Below are 12,172 nucleotides of genomic sequence, written 5' to 3'. Positions count from 1 at the left end.
AGTCAATCAGTGAAGTAATGTATATAAATGACCGGCTAGGCTGGATTGGTATGTGAAGTCTCATCTAATAAGGCTTTACAGTTTTAAAACCAGTCAAAATTACTTGTAATTTCTCATATTGACCTTAAGTCACCAGGGCCTAGATCTAAAAGCTTATAGGTCAACAACTGAATTTATTTCTTATTACATTTTTTTGCTATAGTTCTGTTTCCAAGGGGCAGTGGAAACCAAAATCTAGCTTGTCTTCATTTAAAGGGTGTTGGATGGCATCTAGAACACACTCAGTAAATGTTAGTTCAGGTTCCCTTTCTGCTACGCTTCTACAAGTGCATTTACTCCATGAAATCATCACTAGCTCTTTGTCATTTTGTCTCTCACTACACCCAGTTGCCCAGGAAGGTACCATCTAGTCTTCAGGAAATGTTTGTTGGATGAGTTTGTCTCCGTTACAATCTTAACCTGGTACCTGGGAATTGTGATCTGTGTTCCTCATTAGCCATGAGGTCTATAGGACCTAAACCTTGCAGGGTGTATTAGTCCATTCTCACGCTGCTAATAAAGACATATCTGAGACTGGGTGGTTTATAAAGGAAAGAGGTTTAATTGACTCACAGTTACATATGGCTGGAGAGGCCTCACAATCATGGTGGAAGGCGAATGAGGAGCAAAGTCACATCTTACATGTCAGCAGGCAAGAGCTTGTGCAGGGGAACTCCCATTTATAAAACTATCAGATCTCTTGAGACTTATTCACTACCATGAGAACAATATGGGGGAAATTGCCCCCGTGATTCAATTATCTCCACCTGGCCCCACCCTTGACACATGAGGATTATTACAACTCAAGATGAGATTTGGGCGGGGACACAGGCAAAGCATATTACAGGGTAAGGCCTGTGTGGTCAGACACACCTCTCCAGCCCCCTTGCTCTCTGCACGGCAGCCACACTGGCTGCCTTACACCTAAACATTCTCAGATCACAGCTCCAACATTATTTTCTCGAGAAACTTTCCATGGTTTCCTAGGCTAGTTCAGATATCTTGCTTAGAACTCTCATGTTTACATGTATTGTTCCTTCATAGTGCTTATCTTGGTTGTATTTTTATATTTATTTCTGTGATTGCTTAAGTCTTGCCTATTCCACAGATATAAGCTCCAAGAATGTGGAGAGAAACCCTTGTTTTTTTTCTGTCCCTTGCGTTGCCAATGCTTTACACAGCGCCTGACACACATTAGAGGTGCTCAGTATTGTCATATTCTCTGTGCCTTACACATTGACTTCAAGATTCACCATTGTGAAATAATGCATAAGATAAATATATGAGAGCATGTCTAACCTGTCAGTCCTTTATTAAATTACTGATTACATTTATGTTAAAGTGTAATAATATGTGTACGTAACTGGATTATTAAAACCACAACAAGCCAGAAATATACAGGATGCAGCTTTTACGGAAAAGGTAATTCTGAGTGATTGAAATGAGATACTATGTTAATTATTTGAAATAATGGAAAAGTATTCCAGAGGATACAGAGTAGATTTTTAGTCATCAGAACAATAGCTGAATTTTAAGATGTGTTCATAAAAGAAAGCAGAGTGGTTGAGAGTTCAGGGCCTAGAAGCCGCTCAATTTTATATTAGATTATTAGCTCAGCCTGCAAAGTTGTATGATCTTAGACAAGTTCTTTAACTGTCTAAGCCTCAGTTTCCTCATTGTAAACAGGATGTAATAGTGCCTACTACATTGGGTGGTTATGAGTATGAGATGAGTTATGTATCTAAAATGATTAATTTCTTGCACATAATAATTACTTAATAAATGCCAGGTGCCACTGTTATTGTTTTGAGCTATTCTGTTCACTCACTATATTTGATGTGGCACTCTCACACTTGATCTTAGCCAAAAAGCCAAGAAGCAATTGGTGTGGCACTCTCAAATTTCCCCTTTCTTGACCCCTGAAAAGAAAAATATCTATTCTTAGAGTGGAGAAGTAACAGTATTATTGGAGGTAGGAAAATATTTAGGAAGCTGGTTGGATAAATGCCTTCATGTTTCTTCATGCAAATTTTTTGGCATTGTCTATGTATTGCGAATAATAGCTATGTGGCATGGAAGTGTATGAAAAACAAATGGGAAAGAGCCAGTGTTCTTATGCCATGTAATATCCTATAGAATGGAAAAACAAGCACAGACAAATTAAATTTGTAAGCATTGCATCAGTATTCTACTTGGCACTTTATAGTAAGTTTAGAAGTAACATTACTGGGAGCGTGTCATATAAAGAAAGGTAAATGGATACTTTTTCCATTAATTTAACCTAATAAACAAATGACATGGTGGTTAAAATGGAAGGGTACTTTGCTTCTCATCAAATTCATTTGTTTATAGGTACTTCATAATTTCTAGCTGTTTGCCTTCCTTGCATTATTCAGCACAGACCTGGTCTTTTGCAGAAGTCAGACTATGATTGGATATTTGTGTTCTTTTAGCTAATGATTGGTATTGCCAGAGTAATGTTTACTAGTTGTCCTGGACATCTGTGAGGCATCTGAGTTGTTTTTTAGGTGGTTGCAATTGGATGACTCTTAGTGCAAATATTTGGCATATCCTTTCCAGTGACGCCCAATCTGCCTGCTTTGTTCATACTTGTAGGGTTTTAATACAAGCTACAAAAGGCAAACCTCAGCTAGCAAACGAATGGCTTTAGGCTAGATTCTTTTGAATAGTTATCAGCATATTATTTGCTATGTGTTGCATATGCATGTTGAAGCATATTTAAGGAGCCACTAAAAGCTGTAATATTCAGCTGCCACTTTTCACCGTTAGAAGTAGAGCTTTTTCCAGACCTCCTTTTAGTCTACTTTGAAAGGTGAAAGAAAGAACATCGTTTCAGGAATAAAAATGCACAGTAGTAGTTATAGTTACCGTAGCAGTGATTCTGTGTTCAGTAACACTACCAGCACTCGAACCAGTCTTGATTCAAATGAAAATCTTCTCTCGGTTCATTGTGGTCCAACACTGATCAATTCTTGCATTAGCTTCGGCAGTGAATCCTTTGATGGACACAGGTATTGAATCATTGGTGTGGGATTGTGTTTTAGTTTTTGATGGGCAGCACTTTTCAGGAATGGCGAGCTCTTTGACTTCAAAGGGAGAAGCTTTATTTTATTTTGTCTCATCTTTTAGGTTAGAAATGTTGCAACAGATTGCCAACCGAGTTCAGAGGGACAGTGTCATCTGTGAAGATAAACTGATTCTTGCTCGAAATGCTCTTCAGTCTGTAAGTTAATTTTAGGAGCCATTGGGGTTGTGGTAGAGGAGTCACTGTGCGTTTGGATGAACTAAAACTTTTGCATAATGTTTGGTTGATTCTTGGTAATACTCTCCACTGAAACTTAAAGTTTGTTAAAGATTATGATTGGTGTTTGCTCTCTGAGAGACAAGAAGAGGGAAAACGTATTTTTGAACCAACAAGGAAAACTAAAGAAAGCCCAAGTAGGCTTCTGTTCCAATATTTGATGTTTTATATTTCAGGTTGTTTTGAAACTTGTTTCACAGAATTAATACTGAGTTCTTTTAAAATACAGGATTCTAAAAGATTAGAATCAGGAGTGCAGTTTCAGAATGAAGCAGAAATTGCTGGGTATATACTTGAATGTGAGAACCTTTTACGCCAGCATGTAATTGATGTACAGATTCTTATTGATGGAAAATACTACCAGGCAGAGCAATTGGTACAGAGGTAAGAGTGCTACTTATTCTTCCTCTGTCCTTTTTTTATGTAACTGTTTCATGGGCATTTGAAATAGGAATGTAGAGTATAAAAATTTTATGAAATATATTTCTTTGCTCTTTTTTAGTTGAAAATGTGTGTCACATTTTTATATATTTTGGTGTTTAAGTAGGTATTTGTCTTTTAAAGATTAGCAATAAAAAAATATTTTATGGTGTGTATAATACTGCTGCAGTAACTAACTCGTTAAAATGAATACCCTAGATATATATATGTTACATGAATACATTTACATACATTTAAAGTATTCACGGATGTTTGAAAGAGAAAAAAATCTAAGAAAAGTGTCTGTGTTTTGTTTTTTGAGATGCAGTTTTGCTCTTTCATCCAGGCTGGAGTGCAGTGGTGCGATCTCGGCTCACTGCAACCTCTGCCTCCTGGGTTCAGGCGATTCTCATGTCTCAGCCTCCCTAGTAGCTGGGATTACAGGCACCCGTCACCATGCCTGGCTAATTTTTTGTATTTTTAGTGGAGACAGGGTTTCGCCATGTTTGCCAGGCTGGTCTTGTACTCCTGACCTTAAGTGATCCACCTGCTTCGGCCTCCCAAAATGCTGGGATTATAGGCATGAGCCACCGTGCCTGGCCAAAAGGTGTAATTTTTAATTCAGCTTTTTAGTTTTCTGTTTATCCTATTATGAAAATGTACGTAACAAAATCTTGGAAGAAAATATGTGTATAAAAACTTTTATCACTGAGAAGTGTGTGTATGGGGGTAGTAGGTATGGAATATTTCAGGCTATAGTTTCTCTCTCTCTCTCTCTCTCTCTCTCTGCGTATGTGTATGAATATGTAAATGCAAAAATTTTAAATGATCCTTTGACTCAGTAATTTCACCTTTAGTAATCTATAGTAATTCTAAATATGAAAAATATATACATAAATGTAAAAATGATCATATTATGCTATAATAATTGTATACATTATAAAACATAGTTATAAAGACAAATAAGATTGAAAGTCCTCATAGTACAGTGCTCATTGAAGAAAATCATGATGCAAAATTTTACCAATGTGATTACAGTTACCTCCTCGTTGTTCTTGTTTATATTTTTGAGCCGTTTAGGCGTACTGAAAAATTGAGTGAAAAATACAGAGTTCCCATATGCTCCCTTATACTTCCCTCTTCCCCTGTTATTTACATCTTGCATTAGTGTGACACATTTGCTAAAACTGATAAGCCAATATTGATACATCATTATTAACTAAAGCCTATAATTAACATTAGAGTTCACTCTTTGTGACAAGTGCCTTTTATATTTCACCTTATCCCTTTGGATTTTCTTTTCAGGGTTGCAAAACTGCGTGACGAAATTATGGCCTTAAGGAACGAATGTTCTTCTGTGTACAGCAAAGGACGCATGCTGACAACAGAACAGACAAAGCTCATGATATCAGGAATCACTCAAAGTTTAAACTCAGGATTTGCACAGACCTTACACCCTAGTCTGACCTCAGGGCTGACCCAGAGTTTAACACCTTCCCTAACCTCTTCTAGTATGACTTCTGGCCTGTCATCAGGGATGACTTCCCGCCTGACTCCATCTGTCACTCCAGCTTATACACCTGGTTTCCCAACAGGATTAGTTCCAAATTTCAGTTCAGGAGTAGAGCCAAATTCATTGCAAACTCTGAAGTTGATGCAGATCCGAAAACCCCTTCTAAAGTCTTCTTTGCTGGATCAAAATTTAACAGAAGAGGAAATCAACATGAAATTTGTTCAGGATCTTTTGAATTGGGTTGATGAGATGCAGGTAAAAAAATGTTTACTTTACCTGAGTGTTTCAGTCTTTATTGTTATCAATTTCTTTTTTAAACTTAGTGTTTTACTGTTTGAAGGTACAACTGGACCGCACTGAGTGGGGCTCAGATTTGCCAAGTGTTGAAAGCCATTTAGAAAATCATAAAAATGTTCATAGAGCTATTGAAGAATTTGAATCTAGCCTCAAAGAAGCTAAAATCAGTGAGGTATGTGAATTTAAAATTTGTATATATTTCATTTTAGTTTACTCTTGTTTTACTTTTTACATGAAGACCCTGTAAATCAATAATAGATACATTAAGTGTGAGTCAGAATTCCTTCAGATTCCTGACTGGAGTGTCTTTTTAATCTCATGTTATAGATACAAATGACAGCACCTCTTAAACTGACTTATGCAGAAAAGTTGCACAGATTAGAGAGTCAGTATGCAAAACTCTTGGTAAGTTTTTTTTTTAAACCTTCTGTCCCTTATCTATATTTGGCAAAAACATGATTCTTATGATGATTTTCCTTACTAAAGAATACATCCAGGAATCAAGAACGGCACCTTGATACACTCCATAATTTTGTAAGTCGTGCGACTAATGAACTTATTTGGTTGAATGAAAAAGAAGAGGAGGAAGTTGCTTATGACTGGAGTGAGAGAAACACCAACATAGCTAGGAAAAAAGATTATCATGCCGTAAGTACACCCTTTGTACTTGCATACTAGGGTTGCATTTTAGGTTTATATATTTTTCTAACACACTTCTTAATTATTTCTTGAAGGAATTAATGAGAGAACTTGATCAAAAGGAAGAAAATATTAAATCAGTTCAGGAGATAGCAGAGCAGCTACTTCTAGAAAATCATCCAGCCCGGTTAACTATTGAGGTAAAGCTGGAAAGTGTAACGGTGTTGGTTGAATATTGATATGATTATTTCCCTTCAGATTCTTTTATTGCTGAGAAGTTGAAAATTACAAGCCATCTAACTTTTATTAAAACCTGGCTCAAAAATGTTTCTGACAAATTGTACTGATTGCCTTCAGTTCTCCGGCTCTAAGTATGTCACCCATCACTTAGAATAAAAGTACCCTTGTCAGCCTCTGTGGCTGAGAAGATGTATTGCTGTAAATATGACGTACCTTCTCTGTACAAGCATTGCCGTATTATTTATTTCTGATTGTGTAACATTGCACAAGTGACATAGTATTGCCAAGCCTCATTTTCCTACCAAGAATGGGAGAGATTACGTCTAATCCATAGAGTTGTGATGAGAATAAGAAGGAAATAATTTACTCTTACTGCTTAGTATAGTTTTTGATACATTATTTGTTCTCAAAAAAATACCAGCTGATTTTTTTTGCAGCTGATGGTTATGATTCAATTTAATACTTTTATTTATGCTCTGGTTTTGTGAGGTGTATTGGGACAGCATCCTGACAAGGCTTTATAATGTGCAGTGAACATTTCAAATTCAGAAGTGGAAAATTGAGATGGGATTTATCAGGTTGCCTGTGCAGTTGGGACAATGTTTTAAATTGTATATTAGACGGAGTTAGGGACTTTCTGAATGGAGGATGGGGGGATTATGTAAGAAAGTAGGGATTGTCACACATGGGCAGTCAGATGTGATATTTTGCCAGAGGAAAAAAAATGATGCTTGTCCTGAAAGTTGTCATGCTTCAGACTCGCAATTGAGGAAAGGAATCTGATAGATTCACTGAAATCATAATAACTCAAAAGATTAGTACAATTCTAGGCTCATCAGGAAGTTTTAGGGATGTTATGTATGATCTTTTATATAAAATACGGTTTTGTGTCTACATGAAATGTCACATATGAATGTTAAAAATGTAGAAGAGTAGGGAATCTTTAGGGAAAGGAAAGTAGAGTAATGGAGGGCCTGGGATGTGGTTTTGTACACTAATACACTAAAAAGAGAGTATTTCTTAGGGTAGAGAGATGAAAACTGTTAGGAAATACTACTATGGGCCAAAAATTTTGATGGGAATGGAACATGTGAATGTCACTCTGATCACTTTTACGTAGAAATTATAATTTAATTAATAAAAAATTTCTTAAGAAGTAAAATGAAACCTTAGTCATCTTTATGATCCCATTGGCCTGTCCTGTGTCTTGTTTGGGTACATGGATAATGTTTAGTTAATTATCAATACTGTTTCATATTTTATATAAAAAAAAGATACATCTTTTATAGCCAATTTGCTGAAAGTAGCTTAATTTGAGGTAGAATATGATCATGATATGTTGCCAGATATTCAGTGCTGCATCATACATTCCATTCGGGAGGCCTGCCTAAGTATAGCTCAGCAGGAATGAACTTTTCCAGAAGGAGGGAAAATGACAGGCTTACTTAAAATAGTCATTAAAGCATCTCAAGTGCCCTCTTCTGGAAATCAGTGAATTGCACCTTAAATAGAAAAGAGTATTTCATGTTTCCTTAAGGAAGTAGGTATCCTTTCTACAATATTGTTTACCCTCATGAAAGATACACTCTCTATTAAATTAGAAAGTTCAAGAAACACATTTTTAAAATAAAAATTCCTAGTATTATCATCATTATAATTCCAGAATTACACCGATTTGGGATTTTCCACCCTCACCAAACCTCATCCCAGCAAAAACAAAGAGAAACCGACATAACCATATATTTCTGTGTTAGAAGGTATATTTTATGATGTAGCACTGTAAAAATTCAGAGAAAGGAGAGATGAATGTGCCACGAAAGAAATCATATTGGAGGATTCCACAAAGCAGATGTAAGAGTTGGTGGCAAAGGAGTCAAGTGTTGGTTTTGTAAATAGGAGGGATAGCTTGCATTTATTTTAGTTTTTAAATATTTTTTCCCCGTAGTCCGAGTTAATTTTTTTCTTATATTTTAAGAAGAAATTTCAAGAAGTTTAAAATTGAAAAGAAATCAACTGGAGTGGTTTAAGAATTTATATTTAAACTTTAGGACTGACTTTGTACAAGTGAGAAGTCTTAGATAAGAGGAAAATTTTACTGCCTTGATTTTCTTGTTTTTTTTTTGTTTGTTTGTTTGTTTTTGTTTTTTGAGGTGGAGTTTCACTCTTGTTCCCCAGGCTGGAGTGCAATGGCGCAATTTTGGGTCACTGTAACCTCCACCTCCTGGGTTCAAGCAATTCTACTGCCTTGGCCTCCCGAGTAGCTGGGATCACAGGTGCGTGCCACCACACCTGGCTAATTTTTGTATTTTTAGTAGAGACAGAGTTTCACCATGTTGGCCAGGCTGGTCTTGAACTCCTGACCTCAGGTGATCCACCTTCCTTGGCCTCCCAAAGTATTGAGACTACAGGCGTGAGCCACCATGCCCAGCCACTGCCCTGATTTTCAAGTCTTATTCTGCCAAAACAATTGGTCATCTATTTAGATGGTAGAGTTAGCATTTAGAAGCATCGGTATCAAAAGGTATGTGTGCCTTATTTCTCCCCAGTCAGTTATGATGGCTCTGTTTTATCTTTAAGGCCTACAGAGCAGCAATGCAGACGCAGTGGAGCTGGATCTTACAGCTCTGCCAGTGTGTGGAGCAGCACATAAAGGAGAACACAGCATATTTCGAGGTATGTGAGTAGAATCATAACTTCAATAGATGGTATTGTGATTTTGGCTAACTTGCAGGAATCTTTTTCATAATTTATTATTAGGGTAACAATGTGTGTGTGTGTATATATACACATATATACACATACATATACATATATACACACACATTGTTATATATATATGTGTATATACGTATATGTGTGTGTGTGTGTGTGTATATATATATGTGTGTGTATATATATATATATATATATATATATATATATATATATATATATAAAAATGTGAATTGTTTTCTTTGTAGGCCGGAAGAGTTGGTTTTATGTCCTATGAGATAGATTGAAGTATTCTGTTAATGCAGGAATCTTTTAAAAGTTCTTAAGATATCATAAAATCTTTATTCTATTCTACAAATGTGTCTCTTATTTAGGAACTGTTTTCATATAGAGAATCAACCATCTATAACCATTAAACTTCTAAAACCATGGAAGTTTTTAAGTATTCTTGGAATTTCACTCCTACTTAAAAATTGTTTAAATCCTGATTTAAAACGGACCTTCAGCCAAAATAATAGAGAGCCAAAACATCATATAAGCTTTGGACACTTAGTATGTTCATTCATAACTATTCAACTTCAAGGGTTATTCTTTGGTCCAAGGAAGGATGTGACTATTAAGCTATCTTGTGCTTTTATTCTCTTCTCACTTATGAGGGGTACACATAGGACCTCGGTATTGGAGTGTGACAACTGTGTGCTTTGCTGGTATTTAACATACTTTAACTGCCAGGTTTCATCTTTCCTTAGTTTTTCAATGATGCCAAAGAAGCTACTGATTACTTAAGGAATCTAAAAGATGCCATTCAGCGGAAGTACAGCTGTGATAGATCAAGCAGCATTCACAAGCTAGAAGACCTTGTTCAGGAATCAATGGTACTAATACAAAACCTATGCATTTTATAAGTATGCATAAGTGATTAGATTAGTGTTTTATATGAGCAGAACTTTGTATTTTATTGGCACTCTTGATATTTCCCACTAATTCAGTTACACATTTGCACATTCAGTTTTAGTATTCTTTTGGCAACAAATACAACAAAAGTGTTTTTTTTATGTGATAGCTTTGATATTTTAAGATGGTTTTTAGTGTCGTGTGTGTGTATGTGTGCACATGTGTGTTTAGTCATTTTGCAAATACTTTTTAAGTTCTTAATATATCCTGGGCACTGTTTTTAGGTTCTAGAGCTACAGCAGTGAACAAAGCAGACAAGAATCTCTACCTTTGTGGTGCTTACATGCTAGAGAGGGAGTTAGACAATAAACAGAATAAATAAGTAAAATTTGTATAGTATGTTAGGTAGCGTGAATGCCAAAGAGGAAAAAGAAAACCAAACAAATCAAAGAAAGGAAGAGGGATACAAGATGGGGTGGAGGGGGAAGGATTGAAAATTTAGACTAGGTAGTCAGAGAAGACTTTTCTGATGAAGTTTAATTTGTGTAAAGTGCTGAAGGCATGGAGAGTACGGGTCTTTTACGTCTTAAAATTCACTGTATTACTTAGGAAGAGAAAGAAGAACTTCTGCAGTACAAAAGCACTATAGCAAGCCTAATGGGAAAAGCAAAAACAATAATTCAACTGAAGCCAAGGAATTCTGACTGTCCACTCAAAACGTCTATTCCAATCAAAGCTATCTGTGACTACAGACAAATTGAGGTACTTATAACTCCTAGAAACAGACCAGTTTCTGTCATTATTCATATATTTTATAAATGAGATCATATTGCTAACTAGTGATCAAGATTTCCCCCCTCATAAAACAAAAAAATTCCAGGATTGAGTATGGAAAACAGTTAACAGTGACCTCATTGAGTTATTCTGCTCTTTATTTAAAACCAGATAACCATTTACAAAGACGATGAATGTGTTTTGGCAAATAACTCTCATCGTGCTAAATGGAAGGTCATTAGTCCTACTGGGAATGAGGCTATGGTCCCATCTGTGTGCTTCACTGTTCCTCCACCAAACAAAGAAGCGGTGGACTTTGCCAACAGGTTTGTATATATTAGCTAAAAATATTGAGCTAGTTTTGGGGGCTCTCTGAAGGTTGAAGAAACAATCAATACTTTGTCAAGGCCCCACGGGATCAAAAGTCTCTAGAACTCATCCGTGGAATATTTCACACAAAAAGAAAAATTGCAGTGTGTTTTCAGAGGGAGTAAAAACATTAATCTGAGTTCTCTTTCATGCATTTCAGAATTGAGCAACAGTATCAGAATGTCCTGACTCTTTGGCATGAGTCTCACATAAACATGAAGAGTGTAGTATCCTGGCATTATCTCATCAATGAAATTGATAGAATTCGAGCTAGCAATGTGGCTTCAGTAAGTATGAATCTGTATGTCAACTCAATATGTCCAAAAATGTGCATGCCTTTTCATATGTGTCATAGAGTTTGTATTTGCTTTACAATAGGATGGAGTCCGGCAAATCCATGCTAATATTCATTTATTCAATGAATATTTGTTATATGCCCATAGCATATAAGGCACTTTTTAAGAATTGAGGAAATCTGGAGATCACAAATTTCATTCAGAACTTAACTGTGAGATAGGGAGGCAGAACGTAGTTGTTGGATATACGATGATGGGTAGAGTTGATTTCATTTGGGTTTCGTAGACTTGTTTTTCTTTGTCGTTAAAACCTAAAATTGTTGGCTGGGCGCAGTGGCTCACGCCTGTAATCCTAGGACTTTGGGAGGCCGAGGCGGGTGGATCACCTAAGAGGTCTGGAGTTCGAGACCAGCCTGACCAACGTGGAGAAACCCTGTCTCTACTAAAAATACAAAACTAGCCAGGTGTGGTGGCGCATGCCTGTAATCTTAGCTACTTGGGAGGCTGAGGCAGGAGAATTGCTTGAACCTGGGGGGCAGAGGTTACAGTGAGCTGAGATCACGCTCCAGCCTGGGCAATAAGAGTGAAACTCCGTCTCAAAAAAAAAAAAACGAGAAACAAAAAACACCTAAAATTGTTAATGAAAAGGACAGTTAA

The 12,172-nt window shown here is 36.4% G+C and overlaps 1 protein-coding gene across 23 annotated transcripts in view; it reads left to right on the top strand.

The window, feature by feature from the left end:
* The window catches only part of DST (dystonin), a 481,968-nt gene that overhangs the window by 300,769 nt on the left and 169,027 nt on the right, over window positions 1–12,172 (top strand). For 20 of the 23 annotated variants that reach the window (XM_054493134.2, XM_063666280.1, XM_054493142.2 and 17 more), the window contains 12 exons: window positions 3,190–3,283; window positions 3,591–3,745; window positions 5,087–5,549; window positions 5,635–5,763; window positions 5,919–5,996; window positions 6,078–6,239; window positions 6,326–6,430; window positions 9,048–9,143; window positions 9,932–10,057; window positions 10,686–10,838; window positions 11,022–11,176; window positions 11,380–11,506. In XM_054493134.2, the coding sequence (XP_054349109.2) occupies window positions 3,190–3,283; window positions 3,591–3,745; window positions 5,087–5,549; window positions 5,635–5,763; window positions 5,919–5,996; window positions 6,078–6,239; window positions 6,326–6,430; window positions 9,048–9,143; window positions 9,932–10,057; window positions 10,686–10,838; window positions 11,022–11,176; window positions 11,380–11,506 (1,843 nt within the window). Of the gene's footprint in view, window positions 1–2,650; window positions 3,072–3,189; window positions 3,284–3,590; window positions 3,746–5,086; window positions 5,550–5,634; window positions 5,764–5,918; window positions 5,997–6,077; window positions 6,240–6,325; window positions 6,431–9,047; window positions 9,144–9,931; window positions 10,058–10,685; window positions 10,839–11,021; window positions 11,177–11,379; window positions 11,507–12,172 lie in introns of those variants that run through there. The other 3 variants (XM_054493140.2, XM_063666279.1, XM_054493141.2) reach the window with 2 other exon arrangements.

Source organism: Pongo pygmaeus, chromosome 5 (genome assembly GCF_028885625.2).
Source record: "Pongo pygmaeus isolate AG05252 chromosome 5, NHGRI_mPonPyg2-v2.0_pri, whole genome shotgun sequence".
In the NCBI taxonomy this organism is placed as follows: Eukaryota; Metazoa; Chordata; class Mammalia; order Primates; family Hominidae; genus Pongo; species Pongo pygmaeus.
The sequence above is the reverse complement of the archived record's forward strand: the minus strand, read 5'-3'. Positions and strand labels throughout refer to the sequence as shown.